The following is a 25,960-nucleotide window of genomic DNA, read 5'->3' as shown; positions in this document are numbered from 1 at the left end:
TTTTGCCAATCCTTGAAACTCTTCTCAAGCTTGATCTTTGGGATAGCCTCTAGTTCGTTTAGCGATGCACTTTTAATATCATCTATGCTTGTGAAACGACAGCCTTTTAAGATTTTCTTCATTTTGGGAATATGAAAAAGTCACACGGAGCTATATCTGGTGGATATGGAGGTTCAGGCATGACTACGGTGTTGTTTTCGGCCAAAAAATTATGAACAAGCAACAACAAGTGAGTGAACAATTTAAGGCAAAACAATTCATGGCTTTTGCACCATTATCATGGTGCAAAAGCCATGAATTGTTTTGCCTTAAATTGGGGCGTTTTTTTCAGATTGCTTTATGTAAATGTCACATATTTTCAAGGTAATACTCCTTATTAATTGTACAACCTTGTGGTAAGAACTCATGATGAACTACGCCATTATAATCAAAGAAAACAGTAAGCAAAACCTTAATATTTGATCAAACTTGGCGTGCTTTTTTTGGTCTTGTTGATTTAGGATGCTTTCATTGCAACAATTGTGCTTTAGTTTTGACGTCATAACTGTACACCCATCTTTCATCACCAGTTATGATCTTTTTATGCAAACTTCGATTGTTGTTGACGTCATTTAGCAGCTCCTAAGCAATGTTCATGGGATTGTTTTTTTGGTAAAAATGCAGCAGTTTTGGAATGAATTTTGCTGCGACTCGTTTCATGCCCATGACATGAGCCAATTGATATGCCAACCTCATCAGCAACTTCTCTTATTGTGATTCGGCGATCATTCATAATCATTTTTTCCACTTTTTTCACATTTCACACACTTCGTTACACTTTATTATATTTGTTATGCAAAATTTAATACAAATTCTTTGACTCTTCAATACTTCAATTTTTTAAACAAGCAAAAATTGCCGAGCTCATAAAAGCACGTCAAACCTTAGCGACAGACAAAGTAAACAATGAATATAGCTGAGAATTTTATCATACTTTAGGGGCACGTATACCAACACACACAAAAAATGCTGACAATCGACTCTCCAAACCTGTGAAATTTAAAAATTCCGGGTATTTTTTGAACACACCTCGTGTATATATATATATATATATATATATATATATATATATATATATATATATATATATATATATATATATATATATATATATATATATACACATACATATATTAGTAAAAAATCACTTAACAACAATTTTTTCCATTTAACACTGTGTTTCATCAATGAAGATTCATTTCTGATGAATCTTTGTTGATGAAAGACAGTGTTAAATGGAAAAAATTTTTGTTAAGTGACTTTCTACTAATATATAATTGCTCTGTTCTTTTAAGAACATTGAGCACTCTATTGTGTAGAATACTTTTTAAAGTTGTTTAAATATATATATATATATATATATATATATATATATATATATATATATATATATATATATATATATATATATATATATATATATATATATATATATATATATATATATATATATACAACCCGTAGATGTTGTCCGAAAGTTTTTTCCATATTTTGTTGACAAAAAGTAAAAATTAAAAGACCAGAATTATTTTTTTTTTATTAATTGATAGACTGCCTGCCCCAACCAAACCCTCAGTAGATGTAGCAATACTCCCTTGCGAGTCAGGCTATTTGTCAGTTGATGTTGCAGCACTCCCTTGCGAGTCAGGCTATAATATAGTCGATGTAGCAACACTCCGTGCATGATTTACAGTGAAAAAAAAATAAAAATAAAAACATTTTACTAAAAAAAATTAAAAATAAAAACATTTTATTAAAAAAAATAAAAATAAAAACATTGTTTATATTGTTAAAAACATTCAGAATGTTTTTAAAACATTCTGTTCAATTAAATTTGCGTTTTTGTGGTTTTTTAAAAAACGATTTATTTGTAATTAAATTAATGGTTTTTACTTTCGTCCAACACGCAAATTTTTTTTTTTTTTTTTTTTTTTTTTTTGTTGGGCGAAAAATGTTGGGCGAAAGTCAAAAGTAATTAAAAGTGACGTATGTGTTGGCGTAAGAATCACTTTTTTCCTTCCGCTCTTCCCAAAGACAACAAACTATAGATCTATATATATATATATATATATATATATATATATATATATATATATATTTATTTATTTATTTAGTCAAAACTCAGTGGAATTTTATCCAGTATTTTTAGCAAGCTTATGGAGCAGCTCTTTATTGTTTCACCAAGGTAAATTTAATTTAAAATTTAATAATAGTAAAAAAAATTAAATTTTTAAAATAAATTAAAGGTAGTTATGCTTTATTATATTAATGTAAATTCTAAACACTCAATTAGTATTATTAAGTTTATACTTTCCATGTCATTCAACTATATTATTTCAAAAAACATTTTTATAAGCTGAACCATTTCATAACAATGCTTTAGTAGTTAATGGGTATAATGAAAAAATTACTTTCAAAGAAAAACCTTGTCTCAAAATAAAACTGAAATCAAGATTGCTGAGGGTTAAAAGAAAAAGGGTCGAACCTTTTGTTTAACCGTTTGCTTTTACATTTAAAGCAAAAGAGGATCAAATCTTATATGGTTTACCCCTCTTTTTGCTTTAAATATGAGAACAAGTATGAAATTTCTTAAATTTTGTTAAAAAAAGGTTCTCCAAAAGTAAATATTATCATATCTTCTATAGAAATAGCTCAAAGGTTTGTCATAGTAGCAGCGATTTGGGGTCCTGGAGTCCCTGTTTTAGCCTGGAGTCTCGGGAGTCCATTAAGATCTTGGGACTCTTGGTGTCCATTATTTTACTCTTGTTAGTTTTTAAAGTGCTCCATGAAGTACAAGCGGTCAATTATTTTTTTTTTTTGAAAAATGCATAATGAAAAATTGCTGTAAAAGCTTAACGGTTTAGATAAGTGAGACTGTTTCTTAACTAATTTAATTAGTTATAACCACATAAACTCCAATAGCATGGCAAAATTTTTAATTTCTGAAAAACAAGTTAATTTATAATTTTAATTTTGCGTTATAAAGTTAAACTAACAGGCTAGACGAGTGTTAAATAATGTGCAAGATAGTTGTAAGAAAAAAAAGCATATAAAGAATAAGCAAAAGAAAAGAAAAACTGTGTTGCATAACACTTTTTTTAGGGAAGGACTTAAAAATTTAGGACTTTTGATGAGCCTCTTTAACAAACAAGAATGTTTGGCCTGTGTGGTGATTAACATTACTTTAATGTGCATTGAACACAATATTTAAATGAAAATTTGTTATCGATTTGTATCAATAACTATCTTGCTTTATATTATTATTTACTATGTACGATGTACATATAGCAAATAGCTTTTTCAATAGTTTCAGTACTTTTAAATGCATTTTTTTTCAGTGTCTAGATGTGCTCTAAAAGTAGCTTTTTTTTTGAAAACACTAACTAAACTTTAAAGACTGTCTCTTTATATGTTTTTGATAAACTGTTTATAAAATTTAAAAAGACTACTGCATTCAGTTCTATATAAAATTTCCAAATCATTCCACTTAGCTATGCTTAATGCTCCATTTTGTATAATTTAAAGCTGGCCAGTCTTTTGTGTTAGCTGATTTTAAGCACATATAGTAAATATGTGTCTGATTTTTGTAACCATGGTGTTGCTCCCTGGTGTTGCTAGCCATGGTGTTGCTGCCTAATATTACTAACTATGGTCTTGCTGTCTGGTGTTGCTAACCATAGCGTTGCTTCCTGATGTTTCTAACCATGGTGTTGCTGGAATTTCATTGGAATTTCAAACATAGTGTTGTGTGGAATTTCATTTTCAAAATTAGGCTCCTGGGATAGCAATGTTTCAGCTTTTTCTCTCCTGGATTCTTTGAGAATTTATAAATCAATATTTTTGTTTCAGTCTAGTAATAATTTGACTAAGACTTAGGTACATTATTAGGTATTAGACTTAGCGTTTTAAAAGCATCAACTATTAAAATTTTCTTTTTTGTTAGTTCAACAATATTCATGCAACATTGTTCAAGTTCACATCTTAAATGCTCCAGAATTATGTCCTGTATAGACTTTTCAAACATTTTAAAAATAACCAATTTGGGTCATGCTTTGATTCGTTTTTATAAATTGATGATTAGTTTAAAAAAGAACAATCATTTCAAAAAGTTCAATATAATTGATCAAAAAAACAAAATAAAAATAATTTAATCATAAAACCTTCTAAAGTATATTTTAAAACGGATTAGTTTGATTAAAACCAGCTTTTAACTTATCTATATCTTTTAAATGCTTATATACTTTTGACTTAACTTTTATCTTCAAACCTTTTTAATATTGTAACACTAGTTATTATATTATAGAGTTAACTGCAGTCGAGTTGCTTTTTACAACTGTATTACACTTCACATCAAGTCATTATTTGTTATCACATTGTCAATATCAAACTCTGGCTTGAACTGTTTGCTTAAGAATTTTGAAATTTGATTTGTTATTTGTTCTTTTTTTTTTTCTTCTGCTTAATTGCTCTAATTTAGGATTAAAAGCTTATATTTAAATATTTTTCAGTACAAACTGGAAAAAATATATACCATAAGATTTTACAATTAAAAAATAATAAATCTGTTCTTTTTTAGTTCCTCCGACAGTTCTTGGTGTGGTATATATGTTGGCCCGGTCAAAGTATTTCAAAGGATATTCTGAAAGTGCAGAAAAAAGGTATTTTTTTAAAACTATAAAGAAAAAATTTTCAATTTTCAATATATTTATATATATATATATATATATATATATATATATATATATATATATATATATATATATATATATATATATATATATATATATCCTAACACATAAGCAAAACTTTTTTACAAAAATCTGCTCAATCAGATATGAAGAATAAAAATAGTTTCATTACACGTAATAGATTCCCGCGCACTTTCTAGATCTAATCTATATTTAAATACTGTTTAAAATGTAGTTATAGTTTCGATCTTTATTTGATGAAATAATATGAATAAACTAATTTTGGCTTGATAAGATTATTGTAATTTATATTTAAATAAATAAATTTAAGATATATATAGAAATATTTAGAACAGAATCATAATACATTAAAATCATGTAAATTTACTTTGATTATTTAGTTTTTATTTCACTTTTTTAATGTATTGTAAATAGAATGCTTCTACATTTTAAACAGATTTTTTACTTTAAATTTAGAAAATTTTAACAAGTAAATAAAATCAAAAATAAAAATAAAATGAATGTTTTTTTGTTTTGAAAAATTTCCGAATTTGTAAACAGTTTAAAATCTTTATCTTGTTATAATAAAAATATAAAACTATGAAAAATTAGTTGCATATCGCGATTATTTGTTAATATAAAGAAAAAAATTTTGAATATTTTTAGTTAAATTAAAAACCTTTTATTTTTTAAACCACAAATCCTGTAGCTACTGCTTATTTTTTTTTTAACTACTGCTTTTTTTTTTTTTTTTTTTTGCAAATAAATATTTTAAATAGTATATTACACACTGCTTGATTCTAAGGGTTTTAAGTTGTACATAAGACATGAGGTTTGTCTTCAGATTCTATTAATATGTATATGTACGAGCTGGAATGTGTTAAAAATAAAATCTAAAGCGTTCCTTCTTAGTCCAAAATTAATATTTTCGGAAACCCAGAAAATTGTGCTTAAAAAAACAATATCATTTGTATTATTTTAGCTATCTCTCCTTAAAAAAATAGTAGAAACTCTCATGACCGTCCATTATCTTTCTCTTCAAATTAATATATAGTAATACCTTTAATGATTTGATGACTTAAATGTAGTTTGATTAATATATAATAATACTTTTAATGATTTGATGACTTTACCGCTTACGTGCTACTAGAATTACTATTTTTGGGTCTGTTATATACATTACAGGTTTCAAAGCAAAATAAAATTTATAAAAAACTTTTTCTTTTTTTTTTAATTAAACAATAAGATCATATATATTATATGAAAAGTTAAAAAGTTTGAATTTAATTAGTTTAAATTCTCATAGAGCTGTAGGTGGAAGTAACATTTTTAAGCTTCAATCCATGGTTTTTATTAGTCTCTGTGACAGCATAGCGCTTCAATGTTTTTGTTACATATTTATGTTCAGCCTCGAATGTTTGCTCTGAAAAAAAGTCCAAGAGCTTTCTGATTCCTATTGAGAAAATCTATAAGGTGGTATTTAATGATATGGAACTTCCAACCAAGTGACAATGTTTTGTTGAACACATCTTTACAATAATATTCTAAATATTCAGCAGATCAATAAACTGCAAGATATCTTTACTGTATGAAGGTTTTAGCATCATGTCAAAACAACTTTTTGCAACTGAAAAATTTTAAGTATATATATATATATATATATATATATATATATATATAATTGATACCTGTTCTAAACTTTTGCAGGGTTTCAACGCAAGGGTATAACTGAATTGGTGTTACCAGCATCATTTCATCTATTAATTTGAGAACTTTATCACAGTTGGGTCCATCCAATCCGCCACCATTAAAACCATGCCACATTACAGTATTTTTGTCCAAAAAGGATTTCAGGCCCTCATTAACTAAAAGAATTTTAACAATTTTTGTCACAATATTATATATCAGCTCATATATATGAAGTTCCGGAGAAGGGATGATATCAAGAATGAATTTTTTACGACCTTTTTCAAGCAAACATGGGTTAATAACATTATTGAATAATTGCATAGTTTTATAAGGATATCCTGCATCTTGGTACAGATTGAAATTTGAATTTAAGGAAGAAAAAATTCTCAAGTCACCTGATGAGTTTATTGAACAAATACAGTAACATTAGGCATGTTTTCCACCATGACTCTATAATAAATTATTTTTTTATTCTGAGATTCAATGTTGTAATAGCTACTTGTAAAAATTAATAAAATTAAGCAAAATCTCTTACTGATATGCCAAGAAGTACGTTAATGAGCTTTAGGTCAGAAACCACAAAAAATTTGAGCTGATTTAGATTAATTTATCTAGTAAGCATTCCAAAATTATGGTTAATCTTCTTGACATTACGCCCCAAAGCCAGAATTATCACATTGTTCACTCCTGAGTCTTTCTCGTTTCTACTTTGCTCCTCTAACTTTGTTTCATTTAAAATATTCATTATAATCTGAAAATTAATCACAATTGAATAATGATTTTAACTTTATTTCTTTTGTTTACGTAATATAAAGTAGGTTAAGTTACTAAACCTTCAGTGAACCCTGTCCTCCGTCGATTCCAACTCTAACAATGGCCCTCATAGGATTCAATCCACGTAGAGAGCAGATTTCATGAACACATCTGGTTAGATCTTCAATTTTCTCGTGCACGGGTGCCTAATGCCCTTTCCAATTAGTTGAAAACAATCTGTGTAGAATGAATTTAATTTTTCAATGCAGAGATTTTTATTTGACGCAATGGTATAATCTCTTAAGTTAAAAATCTTGTGGCTGCGCTTGTCTGATGCCATACTACAAATTGGACATAAGCATTGATCCTCAGTTGGAGCAACCCTTCCTACCTTTATAAGTAACTCTCTTCCACTTTTCCAAACCTCTTCTATTATTTTTACAGGCTTTCCTTTTCAATCAAAAATTTAATAAATCATGGTTTTTTTTCCTTGAAAGATGAGCCATTTGATATGTAATATCTACTTTTATTGTCATTCAAAATAACGATTATTAATTTAAAATGTTATAAAAAGTAGTTAAAACTTTTACAAACTAAAATTAAAAAGTTGTAAAACTTTTTACAATATTTCTAAACAAGTCATCAACCGCTTTTAGAACTTTATTTGTGAAACTATTAAAGGTATTATTATGTATTAAGTTAATCACATTTTGAAGACAAAAAAAATGAAATGTCACGTGGCTTTCTATGATTTTTTTAATGAAAGTAAGCTTAAATAATGAAATTAATATTGTTTTTGAAACGCTAATTTCTGGATTTCAGAAAATATCTTTTAAAATACAACCTAAAACCCCTAGAATCAAGCAGTGTACATTGCAAAAAATAAATATAGAGGGGAGCGGGGTTGGTTGTCACACTTTTTACATTTTAGACTGCTCAGCTTTTATTTTTCATCAAATCAATGCCAAACTTTGCACGAAAGTAACTTAACTATTTCCGGTAACTGTTACAATATTTTTATGATATTGAGTGAAATATTTTTTGCTGTAAAATCATTTATCAAAGAACTCTTCCGTGTGACAACCAACCCCACCTACGGGGTTGGTTATCGCATACTATGGGGCTGGTTGTCACATTTCTTGGTATGTTTTGATTATATTTAAAACTAGTACCAATAAAATTTGTTTATATAATACACAGAATAAACCTGAATAATCTGGAGAAAAAAAAGGCTACATACTGAAAAAAGAAAATACTATATACGGAAAAATGTTTTTTTTAATATAACACTATATACACATATAGTTTAGGACTATATAAGTGTTTTTAAAAATGGTGTTTTTATTAATTGTGTTTATTTAAAACACAATTTATATGTAAATTGTGTTTTAAATAAACACAATTTACATATAAATTGGTGTAAGCCTGGTGTGCATTCTTCATGAGCCCATTTTTTGCAAGCCTGACATTGAATCTACTGTTCTTTTGATCTGGTGTTAGCAAATGATTCACAACAATAGATGCATTGATACTCTTCATCTTTAGATGAATTTAAGACTGTGAAAGTTTTTTTTTTAGCAAAATTTGACTTTATCAATTCTTTTTTACTTCCATTCATAAATGATTTACGATTCTTATTAATATTTTTTTAATTAGTTTTCTACTTTTTTTAATTAGCCATGCTTTGATAGGTGAGTTAGTAAGAATCACAGATGAACGCTTTTTCCTACCTCTTTTTGACACTAACCTAGGACCTGTTTTATGCAGAGGCCTAATACTCTCAGGTAGTATGATTGAATTTTTAGTAGTAGTTTATAAATATATTAAAATAATTATTTCAAATACCATATTATATTTTTGAAAGATGTTTTATTTTAGTAAGGAAAATTTCTTTATTCATCTTTGAATAACGATATCTAATTCTTGCTTCAAGCTCTTCCAAATTCTCAGCTCTCCAATTATTATCGTACACTAGCCGTTTTGAATCACCCCAAAAGTTTTCAATTGGTCTTGCTTCTGGAACGTTAGCTGGGTTTATATCTTTAGGTACAACTTTGATTTTTTCAATTTTAAAAAGTCGATGACCGACTTTGCGTAATGTGATCGAGCCAGATCAGACCAGAAGATAAACTCATAGTCTTTTTTATAATATTCTGATACTAGAGGAAGTAAAGTTTTTTCTAGTATCTCTTTATAAGTGTACTGGTTGATTGCCTGCTTACTGTGATGAATATAAAGAGGGCTTGTTCCACGGGGGCTGATGCAACAAGAAACTAAGAGCTTGTCCTCGTACTTTTTACGCAAATTGTATTTTACTTGGTCAGATCATTGAGAAGGATCAGCGGCATAAAACCTATCATTACCAGCTAATGTGCTATTGTTTAAGGTAAAATTCATCATCCATAACAAAATCCAAGTTTTTATAATTTTCGTACAGTTTACGACATTTAGGATCCATAGCTTTCTTCAGCTGATGGCTACGATCTGGACGGTTTGTTTTTTTAAAAGTTCGAATGTTAGTCACTGTTTTTAATACTTGGGAAATTCGAGTTTGACTTCAGTTAAAAACTTGAGCTACTTTCATTTGGGAGCACCCTGACTTATTTTCAAAAAATGCAGCAATCTTTTGAATATTTTCTTTAGTAGCTACCTTAGCGATTCGACCACTTCCAACTTTTCTTTTTTGAGATCCATTATCCAATTTTACGATTTTATCGTAAGCAGTTGATCTGGGAAAATCCAATTCCATAAACTGCTTAGCAACAAACGCTTTTACTTTTTCTCGATTTTTTTGGAAAAAAATTTCCATAATTTTTTCGAGGTCCTTTACTTTGACCATTTTATTTTCAATATTTAAATAATATTTTTAACTTAAATTAAATTTATGTAGATTATAAAATCCTCTTTCAAATAAGTATAAAAGTTTTTTGCGTGCATGAAATAAATTACATAATAAATGCAATTCAAATTTGTCCGAAATTTTATTTATAGGGTGTTACATTCAAAGCACAATAAAATAATTTTCGTTTAGTAAAAGAAAATTTCCAAGTGTGCGAAATTTAACTTTATCAAAAACCTATAAAAACGAATAACATTTCTACACGCTAAAAAAAGCTGAAAATTACAGTGAAAATGTTTTTTTTATATAACGTTTCCATTCTATGATTTTAAACCTTATCTACATTTCATGTAATAAACTTTGTGACAACCAACCCGCGTTACAACCAACCCCGCTCTCCCCTACTAATTTTTGCACTATAAATACTAATTTTTGCACTGTATATACTAATTTTTGCACTATATATACTAATTTGGCTGGAATTTAAGCACTTTCCCTATTTATTTTGCATATTATAAGTTTTAAAATGCTGACCTTATTGGAATTTTTCCATACTATGATAAAATAATAAAAAAAAACAACCGAAATCTTAGTTTATGTACCACAGATGGCTATTTCAGCATTGCATCATCGATAATTAATGTGGTATACAAAAATATATACACAGAAATTTAATCTTAGCTTATAAAATTGGTTTAACTAAATAGCATTGTATTCTTGATTGACTTTTCAAATTTTAATTTAGGCTGCCTGGATTTAAAGTATCAGTTACAGCTTTGGTGGGACTTGGTATTTGTAGTTTTTTGGGTACAGCGCATATTTTGTTTACAAAATATACTGGCAATAGTTTGTTTTCTTACTTTAACTAAAATAGTTTTATGAAATGACTCATTTAAATAATGTAATTTTTTAGAATAATTTTTAGCGTTTTACATTTTTTTCAGTTACGAAGTTTTTCTAGACTCTTTCTAGACTCCCTAAGTTTTTAAGCTCCCTATCATTTAAATGTTATTTGTTATATTTTGAAACATTGACTCGTGAGTAAGCATTCAATGTATACACATTTATTTGCCTACGCATTTAATGATTTTTCTATATGACTTTTTTTAACTACTTTATTTATCTATGACATTAACTACTACTCCAACCAACTCTTAAAAAAGGAAATGTTAAATTAATGCTACAGGTTAGAGCGGGGCATATCGAGACAATTATGTCTGAAACCATATATCTCAGCTTTTTTAACAGTGTTAACTATGATTAGCTTATCTGCAACTAGCATTTGTGTCCCTGTCTTAATTATCCTTTTATACCCCGCTCTACCCTATATGCTCTAATAAGATAAGATCATATAATTTTAATTTAGTCTTTTTATAAATATTAAATCAAAATCCAATGAGAAACATTAAACTATAGAATAAATTTTAAGGAATAAAAAAAACAAATAAAATTTAAAAGTTTAATGATGTTTTTAATTAAGTATTTAGATTAATATTATTTATCTAAATACGTAATAAAAACGCCATTAAAACTTTTAAAATTTACTTATTTTAGATTAAAATTTAAATTAATTTTTTTCTAATATAAGATTTTGCCAGTTTAAATTTTTTAAATATTTTTTTACGGGACGAGGTTAGTAGTTTCTGATTAATAAAAGATTATTTAAAATTTTTGTTTTCAAGAGGGGGAATTTCAGTGTTAAAACATCTTTTTGATAAACTTTTGAATTGCTTATAATAAAAAATATGATGTTAAATTAATTAAAAACCAAGAAAAGCCAAAATAAGTTTGTGCTCTTTGATAAGACCGTATAGACTTACGGTCTTATCATAGAGCACCGCGGAATAATATTTTAGTCATAGTATTTAACTTTAAAAAAAAAAGTTTGTTTACGATTACCCGACTTCGTAAAACGGTCAGTCACGTTCTCAACATTTACTGGAATTGTGCGCATTAAATAAGACCGACTTGTATTTTTTCTGTCATTCGTGTTTTCATCCAGTCTCTTATTCTTTACAAGGTTGAGAAGTTAATTTCAACTCTGTAAATAATTACAAGACATGACTTAATAATTTGAAACAACTTGTGAGTTATTAGATGTAATATATTGTTCTCATTTAATATTATCATAACATCAGATCGATGATGAAACCGACTTTTATCCATTATTAAAATACAGTCTCGATTTTGATTAAAATATGGCAATAGTGTTCTATATAAAATCAATGAAACGATCACCATTATAAGCACTATCAGTTGACTCGTATCCAATTATCCGAGTAATTGAAATGGCTGCAATTAAGCTTATATTTTGTCCTCTTTTTGGAACCGTTATATATGCTATCATGTTTATTGGAGCATATCCATAATTTTTTTTTTTAGTTTGCTTTTGTTGTCGTAGTAAATAAATTACTTTAACAATCACAAACAAGGTTTCTGAAAGAAGATCGTACCGATCTTATCATCAGAACTTTTTACAAGCGTGTGTATATATAAACTATATTAAAACACAATTAACAATAAAAGTTCTAAAGAAAATATAAAATTGCAATTAAAAAAACCTGACTACATCATCCATAAAGATAACTAAATTTTTCAGTTTATATTTGAAAATGGGAAAAATAAAATGCATGTCGAAATTGGACAAAACAATTTTATTCCAAAGTTCGGATGCACGATATGCAATACAAAACTGATTAAACTTGGTTCGACAAAAGGGCTCATATAAAATTACTGTTTCGAAGTGTATATTTATTTTCTGGTTTCAAACAAAAGAGATCTTCAAAAACGGGTAAAGGTATGTCATTTTTCCACCTATACGTAAAGCACAAAACATTAAGCTCATAAATATTGAAAACTTTTATTTTAATAAAAAGTGGTTTGGAATGACTGTGTCGATCGGCAAAATTTATTAAACGGATCGCATGTTTCTGACGGCGATAAAGGCATTTTAACTTTTTCAGCGTTTCTCTATGCAACATTAGCATAACTTAAATAACTATGAATTAAAGAGTAGTAAAGTTATCTTTTGTAGTAAAATTTCATGATCGACAGTATCGAATACTTTCGAAAGGTCAATGAAAACACACAATGTATATTTAGACTAATGTATATTTAGAAACAATTAGAGATTTCACGCACAAATTGGATAACTGCATGTTCTGTAGAATTATTTATTTTAAAGCCGAATTGATAGTTGTATAAAAAATTATAGGAATGAAGATAATTGTATAATCTATTGTACATAATACGTTCTAGTATTTTTGAAAATGTGGAGAGGACATAGATAGGGCGATAATTACTGATATTTGTTTGATCACCTTCTTTTAAAATTGGAGTAACCTTGGCAACTTTTAGTTGTTCAGGAAAAACTCCTTGGCGTATAGATGCTCCATAGACTTTAAATAGAATATCTTTTAAGTATTCAAAACATTCTATGACTATATTACCGTTTATGCCATCTGCTCCGGTTGATTTATTTTTTTAAAGAGTTTTGAAAACTTTTTCAAACTCTTGAAAAGATGGTTCAGAAAATAATTCGTTGGAACTAGTGCAATTATCCACTTGTACTAAAAAATCTCTAAATGTAGCATTTGTATAAGGAATTTTGTTTGCTAGTTTGGGACCGATGCCATCAAAGAATTTATTTAATTCATGAGCTATAGCTCTTGATTCGCATATATGTTTGTTATCAACTAAAATTGTTTTGGGGAGGGAACCTGAGCATCTTTTTTGTCTACCACTAATTTCATTCATAATTTTCCAAGTGCGTTTTGAGTTATTTTTAAATTTATCTGAGTCTTGAGTAGTAATTTTTTTTCAAGTTTTTACGAACTTTTTCAAATAAGTATTTGTATTCTTTATATATTTTTTCATTTGCAGATGGTTTTGTTTCAAAATATTCTATATAAAGCTTCTGTTTTATTTTTGAGGATTTTTTAAATCCCCTGGTCACCCATAGGTTGTTTATATTTTTTGGGTTTAATGTCTTTACAATGATAAGAAAAATTAGCGTCATACACGGAATAAATTGATTCAAAAAAGTTATTGTAAATTTTGTCTGCATTATCATAAAAAATTAATATGTTTCCAGTGTAGGAGTGACAATTGGTTTTTAAATTGTTTTATATTGCTTTCGTTAAAAGTGCGTATTTTAATTTTATTTGATTTGGGTTATATTTTGAGAGCTTGATTTAAGCAATAAAAATATCGGAAAATGATCAGATATATTCGATTTTAGGATACCTGTTTGGATATTATTGTCGGATATATCTGTTGTAGTGATATATCAATCAAAGACGCTGAGTTTTTTGTTACTCTTGTTGGAATATTAATCTAGGGTATTGTTCCAGTTTCGAAAAAAGAATCGTAAAAGTTTTTAATTTTATTATCTTCATCGTAAAGAAAACAATTCATATTTAGGTTTAAAATTTTAAAAATACTTTGTTCAAAAAAAATGCTCGAGTTCTCACTCACTCCGTCAGGTGGTCGATAACAACAGCTTAACAATAAGTTTTCTGATTCATTGTTTATAATTTCAATAGTTAAAATTTCTTAATCGCCATCAGATACACGTAAATCATTCCTAACATGATAAACAATGTTTTTATTTACATACCGTAAAATCTTGATTATAATACGCACTTTTTTTCACATTTTATTCCGAAAAAATGCGAGTGCGTATTATACTCGAGATCAAAAAATAGTTGTTTTTAAACACTGAACAAACGTATAGCACAGCTGCTCACATCTTTACTCCGTAATTCATCCGCATGTTTAAAGAAATATTATGTATAATACGCACTTTATTATTATAATACGCACTTTTTTTTCACATTTTATTCCGAAAAAATGTAGGTGCGTATTATACTCGAGTGCGTATTATAATCAAGATTTTACGGTATATAAGAACTACTCCGCCGCGTTTATGTACTTCCCTTTGGAGAAAAATTAATTTAAAATGAGGAATATAAAAGTTTAAAGTATTATTTAAATAAAAACGGAATTATTAATTTAAAAAAAACGAAAAAAAAACATTTTACAAAAAACAAACTTTTTACAGTATTTGTGTTAATAAGGTATCCGTTTTTTAATTGAAAGTGGTGGTTTGAAAGTTTATTAATTTATAATGGCTAAGAGTTATGCTGGTGCGCTTTCATCATCTAACTTAACTTCTGGATCGAAGACTAAACTTGGCATTTTTAACTCTAAGCAGGTAGATGAAAGCAGCTATGTGCTATGCTGCAGATACGGAGATCTGTCACGATAATATTGGTCCGCCAATAAAAATGACCCCGGACTAAATTTCTCAGAAAATATCCGCCCGGATAATTTTTTTCTGAAAAAATTGGTCTGAGCTTGAAACTAGTAAATTAAAAAAAAATTCTTTTTTCAAATCCATGCTTTATGCAAGCAGAATTCTATTGGGCCTAGAAATTCTTTTTTTGTTATCTTTTGTAGAAGGAAAAATTACTGTTACGTTTTTAAATTTTTTTTTTATTAATTCAGTGTTCTTATGGGGAAATACAAATTAAATTTTTGTTAACTTAATTAACTTTTTTTGGTCAAATTTTTCCATTTCCTTGTATTGTCATCGAAAATGATTAAGTGTGCAAAATTTGAGCAAAATTGGTCGAGAAAAAAGCTTTCAAAAATTGGTTTCAAATTTTGTGGCACACAAACATATATATATAGAAAGTAACCTTATATAAAGCATGGAAGAAAAAGTAGCACGTTTTAAATTTTTCTTTTTTAACTTAATAACTTAAGACTTAATTATATAAAGCATGGAAGAAAAAGTAGGGCGTTTTAAATTTTTGTTTTTTAACTTAATAACTTAAGACTTAAAAAACAATAGGTATTGAATCGCTGCGCTTTAATGTCTTCGAAACTGCAAATATTTTGCAAATCAATGATTTTTGTGACGTAATACGCAATTCATATCAAATAAATAAAATGTATGGGGAAATACAAATTAAATTTTTGTTAACTTAATTAACTTTTTTTGGTCAAATTTTTCCATTTCCTTGTATTGTCATCGAAAATGATTAAGTGTGCAAAATTTGAGCAAAATTGGTTGAGAAAAAAGCTTTCAAATTTTGTGGCACACAAACATATATATATATAGAAAGTAACCTTATATAAAGCATGGAAAAATTGGTTCGTAAGATAAAATTTAGTTTGCATGTGCGTATACATTTTTAAATTGTCATGAAAGACGAGCTCGTTAAAAAAAGTTTTTACTTATTTAACTAATAAGCAATACCCTGATGGAAGTTTAGATGGCGAAAAAAGAATAATTAGAAAAAAGGCTTTAAAGTTTATAATTTCTGAAGGAGGGAAACTATATAAGTATAGAAAGAAAGACAAGGTAACTAATTACGTAACAGAGTTAACTCGGTAAAAGAAAGACAAGGTAATTACCTTGTCTTTCTTTTATTGAGTTAATTCTGTAATATATAAATATTGATAACAAGGTAATATCTAAATATAGATAATTCGATGCTTGGATTATCAACATTTATTTATAACAATTGTTTATTCTAAAAAAATATTAAAACCTATTATTTGTACATAATTTTTATTTTTTTTAAGATTTTAAAATATGGAATAATGATGATGTTAATGAATATTTTAATCTGCTAAAATTTAGCAGAATAAAATATTCATTATTTAGCCTAAATCATCAAATTTAGTTTATATTTGAAATTGCTGCATGCTAAATTTGTAATTAAGAAATGAGTTATAAATTAACATACATATAACATGGCAAATGACTCAAAAAAATAGTTTAGAATTGTAAATAGTTTTTATTTCTGCTTTGCAAATTTAATTAATTATTATTTTTGTGAGTATTTTTGCCATAGCTTATTGATGGCATAATTTTAATAACTAAATATTATTGAAATAGTTTTGAAATAAAATCTAAAAATAAAAAATTTTATAATTGCATATGGCTTATAAATTTAAAAGCAAAGCTTACATCCAATCCAAGTCTACTTATGTAATACAAACCCTATGAATACTTGAGTAAAATAAATGTAAGGCAAAAAAAAAGCAAATAGATGTATTATATACGAAGTTTTTCTAGAAAAGTTACGTACATAATACATAAAAAGTCCTGTAATACGTATTAATACGTTTAAAAGATAATACGTATTTAAAACATCTTTCCATACATAAAAAGTCCTACAATACGTATTAATACTGGGTTCGTAGCAAACTTGGAAAACATGGAAAAATGGTTCATTTTGGCAATAGTCAGGGAGTTATTAATTTTTAATTAGATAGTCAGGGAATTTTGATAGAGAAAGTGACTTATTTAATATTATGGTGTTTTTTTCACTTGCTGATACCACGCAGTTAACTCAGGAATCGATAAGGCTTTTATTGTAATTATTTGTTTTTACAATCCTAAAATGTCTATTTATAACATATCCAAGATAGCCGATGTACCCTAAATTATGCAAAATACACACAAGTACGAATTAAATATTTACAATTTTGTTTGGGCTGTTACATTTAAATAAGTAGAAAACACTTATATAACTTTGTAGAATACACTATCAATTTACATTAGGCATCGACCTACGGACCTACGACCTACGGTCTATCGACCTACGGACGATTTTTTGAATATCTAAAATAATCTATTATCTCGTACCATGAACATTTTTATAGTACCATTTAGGGAGTTGATGACCCCTCTTCCCTCACAATTTTGGCATTATTTTTGCAGTGGTCTGTAATAAGACTTTGTAATATGCACTTCTTAGCTTCTCCTTATAAAGTAGTCATTAAAAAAAAGTTCTGTCAGTCCTCTTAAGTTTGCATTAGCCTAAACTTCATTAAATTTTAATGAGCGCACTTGTCACTATACAGTAAAATAGTTTTTTAAAGCTAGGCACAAATTTTCAGACATGTCTGAAGCATATGCTGGGCATACAGCATATTCTTTAACTTTCAAAGAAAAGCGCACCAAAAAATACTCTAAACTTTCTCAATAGTTGCAACCCAAATCATTTTAGGTGCACCTAGAGCAGGATTTCCCAACCGTCTCTAAACCGTCCCCCAAAGTATATATAATAAAATTTTCATCGACCCATTAGCTAAAATTATTACTCGGTGTAAATTTTATCCTTTTTTTTAATAAAAAGTACAAATGTTACACCGTAACAATTGTACTTTTTTTAACAAAAAGTACAAATGTTACAACGAGTACATACTTTTTATTAAAAATAAAATTTTGAATTTCTGAAAAGAAATATGTATATTTTTTTAAACAGAAAAAATAAAAATATTAAAACTAAAATTCGTTCTCTGATATAATATTCAGAGTTTCCTTTTATCTTTTAGAAAGTTCTGGAAAGCTATGGAATCTATGAGGAGCTTTGATTCCGGAAAGCTATGGAATCAATGAGGATGCTTTGTGCATGAATCAAAGCATAGTTTTCCATCGACGTACCCTAAGGTTCGGTTTTAAGTATATTATAGTTTGTTCTGAATATTGACGGTTTTCCAGACAAATGAAATTAATGAGCAATTATGAATAGGAAACTCAAAATACTTATGGGCATAAAAATCAGATCAAGCTCTGCTATACTATGATGATACTGTAGTCTAAACTTAGTCCAAGACGCAAATTTTATGCAACTAGACAAAGCCATCAAAATCGTCGATGGTCTCACGCTTAGATACAAGCACATGGTCAACCTGAAATTAAAATAAGGGCTTCAGAAAATCCTATTGTTGCTGAAGCAATTCTAAATAAAAAATCAGAGGTTTTGAAAAGTGCAGAAGAAACAGAAGAGATTTTACCCGTTAAAGTATCACTTGAAAAACCGAAGCAAAAAAATCATAAGGTATTAGAATTAAATAAAGAAGAAAAAAAAGTCAAAGCAAAGAAGTAACTCAGATTGTTTGCGACTTGAGAGAAACGACAAAATCAAAAAGAAAGAGTTAAAACGAACTGGGAGAAGGTGGAACACCATCAAAACAAGGAAATCAATTGGAAGAAATGAACGACTTTGAAATGGAAAGACAATATCAATTAGGAGAACAAAACGAGGAGCTTAATTTTGACAACGAAGAGTACGACATTTTAAAACGTGCGGAAACGAAATCGTAAGGGTTTTCCTTTTTATATATTCAAAATTTTTTCTCTTTCTAAAAATTTTCTTCCTTTTTTTATCTGTTCTCAAATCTGCTAAATTATTCGATTCTTTGACGTTCTTTTCTTATAAAGCATGTTCTATTTGTAAAAAGCTGTTTTAATACGTTTTGTTGTAGAACGCGCTCATTGTGTAAAATGTTATGCTTTAGTGAGTCCAGCTGTTTGTATTGCAAAATTTTATTAGAAAACTCCTGCGTTAAGGTTAAGGTTTATATGTTAGCGTTATTATGTCAGGTTGTAAAATTATTATATTTATGTTTAAGCTCCACGAGTTTTCAAAATAGGAAAGCTGATCCTCTCCGTCATGGCTATTAACATTTTAACGTGCAACATAAACGGTCTAAACGATCAAGACAAACGCAACAACTTTTTTGGCTTTCTTAAAAAGTCCTTCTTTGATCTTATCCTCCTTCAGGAAACTAAATCCGGACCTTCCACTGTTAAACAGTGGAGTGACGAATGGACTGGCGAGTCTATTTGGAACTCCGGTCCGAGTCATAACTGTTGTGGGGTGGCGGTTCTCTCTAAATCCAACGTTTCTTTAAACGAACTAAAAAGAGACAATAACGGGAGAATATTAAATGTCATGATAAAAATTGATGAACACGAAATGCAGATGCTGAATATTTATGCTCCTAATGTGCCAAGAGAAAGGCGCCTTTTTTTCGGCGGCCTTGGAGACTTCTCGCAGGACACAGGACTACCTGTTCTGTTGCCCGGAGATTTCAACACGGTCGAAAGCCTGCCTCTTGAAACAGAAGGCTCAAACAATGCTAATATCACACCTTCGGCATTGCTGAACTCGGAATCTTCCAAGGTAAGTATAACCTAGTAGATGTTTTCGTTACAAGTTTCCCAACAAAAGAGAATTCACATGGCGCAATCAGACGGTTAAATGTAGAGTCGACAGAATCTACTGCCCTGATAAATTCGCCAAAAAAACAACATACACCAAAATTCTCACCAACTCTTTTTCCGACCACAAGTGTGTGTCAACAACTGTAAATTTTAGTAAAACTAGGAGAGGACCAGGATACTGGAAATTAAATTGTTCCCTATTAGAAATAGAGGTGCATAGGCAAAAAATTGAACTCTTAATTCAAGATTGGCAAACTAAAAAACGGTCATATAATTCAATTTTAAAATGGTGGGACGACTTCAAACTTTTTGTTAGGACTGAATTACAACACATATCGATACAGGAAAGTGCGAAAAACAAAAAACAAATCAAAAGGATTGAAAACGAAATCCAACGGGAGCAAAAAAAGGGCTAACCCGAATTTAGATAGCATCAAAGAAAAACGCGGTACTCTTTTCTTGCTCCAGTTTCCCGTAGCGTTTATTCACACGAAACAAAAACTAATCGAAGAAGAAGAAAAACCTTCAAAATGTTTGTATAATTTGGAAAAAACTCGACAGTGGAACAAGTCAATTACCGAAATTCGCAAGAATGACGGCACATTGACGAGTGAACATGGTGAAATACTCAATTTCCTGGTTTCATATTATAAAAACATTTACACCAAAACTAATTTATGCAAAGACAGCCAAAACTATGTCTTGTCACACATCACTAAACGTTTAAGTGATGATGAAAACTGAATTTTAAACATACGCCTGACCGGCGCGGAACTAAAAGAAGCCCTTTTTAAATTTGAAAACGGAAAATCTCCGGGCTATGATGGACTTCCAGCTGAATTTTACAAAACTTTTAGGCATATTTTAGATAAAGATTTTAAAGAACTTGCTTTTGAAATAATTTTCGAAGAGAAACAAACCAGCCACTCTATGAAAAAAACCAGTTATTTCACTTATTCCAAAACAAGGAGATCTTACTGAATGCAAAAATTGGAGGCCCATATCCTTAATCGGCGCTGATTACAAAATAATCACAAAAGCGCTGGCTCTAAAACTTTGAAAAGTAATGGGGAAAATTATAGAACTAAATCAAACATGCAGAATCTCAGGTAGAACAATATTCTCAAATTTACATTTAGTCCGTGATCTTATAGATTACGCAGAATTTAAAAATCTACCTAGTTTCATTTTATCTATAGACCAAGAAAAGGCGTTTGACAAAGTCGATCGAGTGTTTCTACTGCAAATTCTCCAAAAAATCAATCTCGGAGAAAATTTTATATCTTCTGTTAACACTCTGTATTCAGAAGTTTCGGCATCTGTTCTGAACTGCGGTTCTTTGTCGGTCTTCTTTCCTACGGAAAGCGGAGTCAGTCAAGGTGACCCTCTCTTCTGCTGTACGTTTTCGTTACCGAAGCTCTTGCTTTGGTGGTCAGAGCGGATAGCAGAATAGAGGGTTTCCCACTAACAGGAACACCGAAACCCCTTAAAATGCAGTAGTACGCAAACGTTTCGAACTTTTTTGCCAGAGATGTAAAATCTGTCCGCCATTTTTTTGAAAAGGTAAAACTGTTTGTAAAAGCAAGTGGTTCAGTGATCAATGCCTCAAAAACCAAGGGTCTCGCTCTTGGGGATTTTGATCCTAAAATGTACCCAGAGTTGGACAACATAGAGTGGAACAATAACACCGGTTTCAAAATATTGGGTGTTACTTTTTACACCAGACTGAGTAATACTACCGATTTCAACTGGCTAGTAGCTCTAAACAAAGTAGAGAAAAAACTTAAGTTTCTGGGACTACGTACTTTGTCACTTTGTGGAAAGACTATGTTGATAAATACGTTAGCAATGTCAAAAGTGTGGTTTCTTGCAAACGTGCTGCCCATTCCCGAATGGGTAATAGAACGTCTGTACAGAGCCATTTTCGAAAATCTGTGGTAAAAGACTAATTTCAATCCAGTCAAGAGAGAGAGACTTTTTTTACCTGTCAAAAGCGGAGGGCTCGGAATTTTATCACCGAAGGAGCAAAGTGCACTTCGTCTCAAAACACTCTTTTAACTGAAGGAATGCGGAGAGGATAAATCTCACGATTGTTACTACTTTTCAAAGTATTGGTTGGCAAGTTCACTTATAAATTTACAAAACCAAAGCTAGAATCTTTTAAGGCAAAACACTTTTACAAAACACTGGGACAACAAAACGTCTCAGTACTACAAAAACAACAATTGAAATATTAGGCAAAAACGGGTCCCTGTTTAACATCCCCCTAAAATCAACAAAAAAATTTTACTTGGAAGTGGCAAAAAACAAAAAGACAGTCATGCCAGCAGAACTTTTCTGGAACAGTTCAACAAAAACAACAATGCCGTGGACCCAAATTTGGAAAAAAAACTTTACTACCCACACATGCGGACCGACACAAAATATCCTCTTTCGTTTTCTACACAACAGTCTGCCTTCTGCGGCCTTGCTAGCCAAAAGCACAAGGCAACAGATCGTTAAAAATAACAAATGCAAAACTTGTGGTAAAATTGAGGACAACCTACATATCTTTGCCTACTGTCCTCCTTCTGTTGAAGTATGGGAGTATTTTAAACATGCAGATAACTCTTTGACATCCGAAAACAATTTTTCTCCGATAAATTCGATTTTCTCGATTGAGACTACGAATTTATCGGAGAAAAACCCTACCTCGCAGCTGCTGTTGACAGTCACTCAAACCATTATGAAATATGGAACAGCAGATGCCAGCATATGTTTAAAAATTCGAAAATTGACCCAATGGCAGTGATCAGGATAATTACCAGAAACATCAGAAATATTATTACTTTAAAATATAATTTTCATGTCCGTAGAAATACCACGGACATTTTCTGTCAATTTTTTTGTATTAAAAACGTTTTTTGTCAAATAGAGAATGGGAACCTGAAACTAAACAAATGAGCTAAACTAATACACAAGCTCATAGAAAGAACTAAATGTTTAGTTAAGTGTTCCTGTTCCCTGCAATTATATTTTTCTTTTTACAACAAAAATATTGTTATATACGATTAGACAATCCTGCCAACCCTTAGTTTATGATATATATTTTACTATTTGCATGTTTTCTGTAAATTTCGTAACGTGATGTTTTTGTGTAAAAGTCCTGTATTTTTTTAGTTTTACTTAATAAAATCTTTCCTTACTTAATATACTTAATTAATCTTTACCAACTTCGTTTTCAACCTTTTTCCATATTCTCGATTTCTTTCCGCACAACGGCTCAAAAATAAAAAAACAAAAAACACAAAAAAATATAAAACTAAAAATACAAAAAAATTAAAAATTAAAAAACACACACACAAAAAAAAAAGATATATATAGTCACGAGATTATTTTTTAAATATTGGCATATATACTGAAGAATATTTTTGAATAGATCGGAGTTAAATTTATGTAAAGTTTTTATTCATATTATAAACGCGTATTATGAAAATATTTAAAAATGGAAAAATATATGCAGAGAGGAACAAACGTAAAACTTATTGTAAATAGTATATGTGTATTTATTATGCAGAGATAGTAAAAATAATTGTAAATGTTTGTTATTTTGTAATAAAAAAATAATTATTTAAATTATTCAAAATCCACGTTTCAGTCAAACAAATTATATTTAAAAAAATTTTTGTTTCCTCTAACAAATGGAGAAGTTTTTTATAATTATTATTAAGGCTTCGAATGTTTAGGTGGAGAATTCAAATCTTTTTTAAATTCTTGTTTCAAATATTTTTAAATAACCCTCCTGATTCGCTTGGACAGTGATATGAGCTATCCATAAGCGTGTCGTAAAAAAACTTTATATTGGGTTTTATATTTTCATTATTATTTATTTCAGAAAAGTTGAAAATTATGGATTCAAAATCACTAGTCCCAGCCATGCTTTTTTTTTTAAGAGGCATTTATTTTTAGAAAAATTTCTTTTAAAAACGTAATGTTTGGGTTTCTTAATTCATATTTTATAACAGCATACTTGCCCTCACTGGGTAGTCTTTTTGCTTCCTCGCATAACTTTTTACGACTCTCAATAGTTTTCTTCGCAAAATCTTCATTAATAAAAAGACCAGTTCCACGCAAGTTTTTCACAGTGGGCCGGATATTAGACATGTTGTGGACAAAATTATTTTGATCTTTTTTTTTTTACTAAAACCCTTTATATGTCCAAAGAATCACTTTGTATTAAGATATATTTACTTTTATTATAAATTTTAGTTAAATAGTTGCTAATTCTAAAAATTATTTAACAAACTTTATAAAACTTTAAAAACGCGGATTTGCAATTTTTTAATATCAAATTCTATAACTTCTTAAAATCGTGGAACTGAATAACAAGCTTCTCTGGCGGAATAAACTTAAAAAAAAATTGATGCAACAAACTTTAAAAATAAAAATGCGCACTTCAGAAAAAATGAAAATCTATCACTAGATTTGAAACTCTATTATCGATATTGTATAATAGATTTGAAATATATAGATAAATATATAGAAATATATTGAAAATATAAATGAATATATAGATTTGAAATTCTATTATTGATATTATTATATGCCCACCACGTTTTGAATAAGTCTGTAGATTATTTATCATCTTTATATATAAAAATGTATTTTATTTATTTTTAATCTATTAGCCGCACATTCAAGATGAATATTATTACAACATTTTTATTATTATAAAGTCTACTGAGTTCAAAAGGTACAATGCAAATAATCAACAGGCACTCTTCATTCGTCACTATTTTCATTTTACCTTACCTGTTTATAAACAATATATCATGTAGCATCATTTAAACCAGCCTTACATCTAAACGTCAGTTTAGTTAATTCCTTAGCATTGTGTTTTGTATACCACATAGCTTTTTAAGAGTATGTTTTAGAAAATCTTTTAGCGGTATTTGTACTGAATAGCCATCCATTTGAATGTTCTTGGGATAGCATTTAGCTTTTGAAGATCCTATACCATTATACAAAGGATATATGTGGCAGCCGCTTTTTTAGCACCATTTCTTAGAAGCTGGTATGTTGATTTTGATATATCACCATTAATTATGAATGCTAAAGCTTCATCAAATGAATATATTTAAGCAGGTTTAATGGAGTTTTTATTTTAAATAACAGAAATTGTTGTGCCAGTTTGGGGACGTCACCATTTATTGGGCATTTTTTGACCCCCTCCCCCTCCTTTGTCACCGATTGTCCTTTTTTCCTATACCCCCTTAAAAAGGACGTCATAAAATTGAGCCCCCCCCCACCCCACCCTTATAAATATTCAGAATCTGATAAGGTATTTCCACGTATGTTTTTATTCTTTTGCCTTTCTGAAAAAAAAAAAAATTATTTAATATTACTTTAGTCTTATCCGACATCTTAAATTTAATCAAAGTGTATTATGGGAACTTGCCTCACTCATCATCTATCCAAGGATTTTTTAAGTGATCGTCAATTAATATGATAGGAAAAGAGCAGTCCGGTTTGTCTGAAATAGTTGAATCATTCGGAATATGAAGGCCCTCCGTTTTGATTTCGTCCTCATCGAACCATTCAGCAAAGGCCGCGTTCTCTTCTACTGCAATTACGGCCATTAACTTTCTTTTGCGCTTGGCGGCAATGCGAACAGGCCTGACTTGCAAAAGAGTAATAGCCATTCGGTTAATAATATCGGAATGAGTAAAGTTGACATGCTTTTTGAGCATGACTTGGGAGGCAAAGTACAAGTTACAATGCTTGCAGATTTTCTGAGACAAACTTGATTGCACAGAGGGACAAAACAGATTGTAAGAAGGAGATTTGAATAATTTCAATGATCGAGGAATGGTGCTCTGAATATTGGAAGCGATAAGAAAAAATACAGAAGGAAAACGATATTTGCTGGCGACGTCTGAAATG

At 29.2% G+C, this 25,960-nt stretch overlaps 1 protein-coding gene across 1 annotated transcript in view; it reads left to right on the top strand.

Moving 5' to 3' along the window:
* LOC100204376 (microsomal glutathione S-transferase 2) overlaps positions 1 to 10,951 on the top strand; it is a 29,032-nt gene extending 18,081 nt beyond the window's left edge. The window contains exons 4-6 of the mRNA XM_065816482.1: positions 2,154 to 2,224; positions 4,616 to 4,697; positions 10,754 to 10,951. Of these exons, the coding sequence (XP_065672554.1) occupies positions 2,154 to 2,224; positions 4,616 to 4,697; positions 10,754 to 10,877 (277 nt within the window). The 3' untranslated portion in view covers positions 10,878 to 10,951. The remainder of the gene's footprint in view (positions 1 to 2,153; positions 2,225 to 4,615; positions 4,698 to 10,753) is intronic.
* The last annotated feature ends 15,009 nt before the right edge of the window (positions 10,952 to 25,960 follow it).

Source organism: Hydra vulgaris, chromosome 13 (genome assembly GCF_038396675.1).
Source record: "Hydra vulgaris chromosome 13, alternate assembly HydraT2T_AEP".
NCBI classification, from domain to species: Eukaryota; Metazoa; Cnidaria; class Hydrozoa; order Anthoathecata; family Hydridae; genus Hydra; species Hydra vulgaris.
Note: the sequence above shows the minus strand (reverse complement) of the source record. Positions and strands in the feature narration are given on the sequence as shown.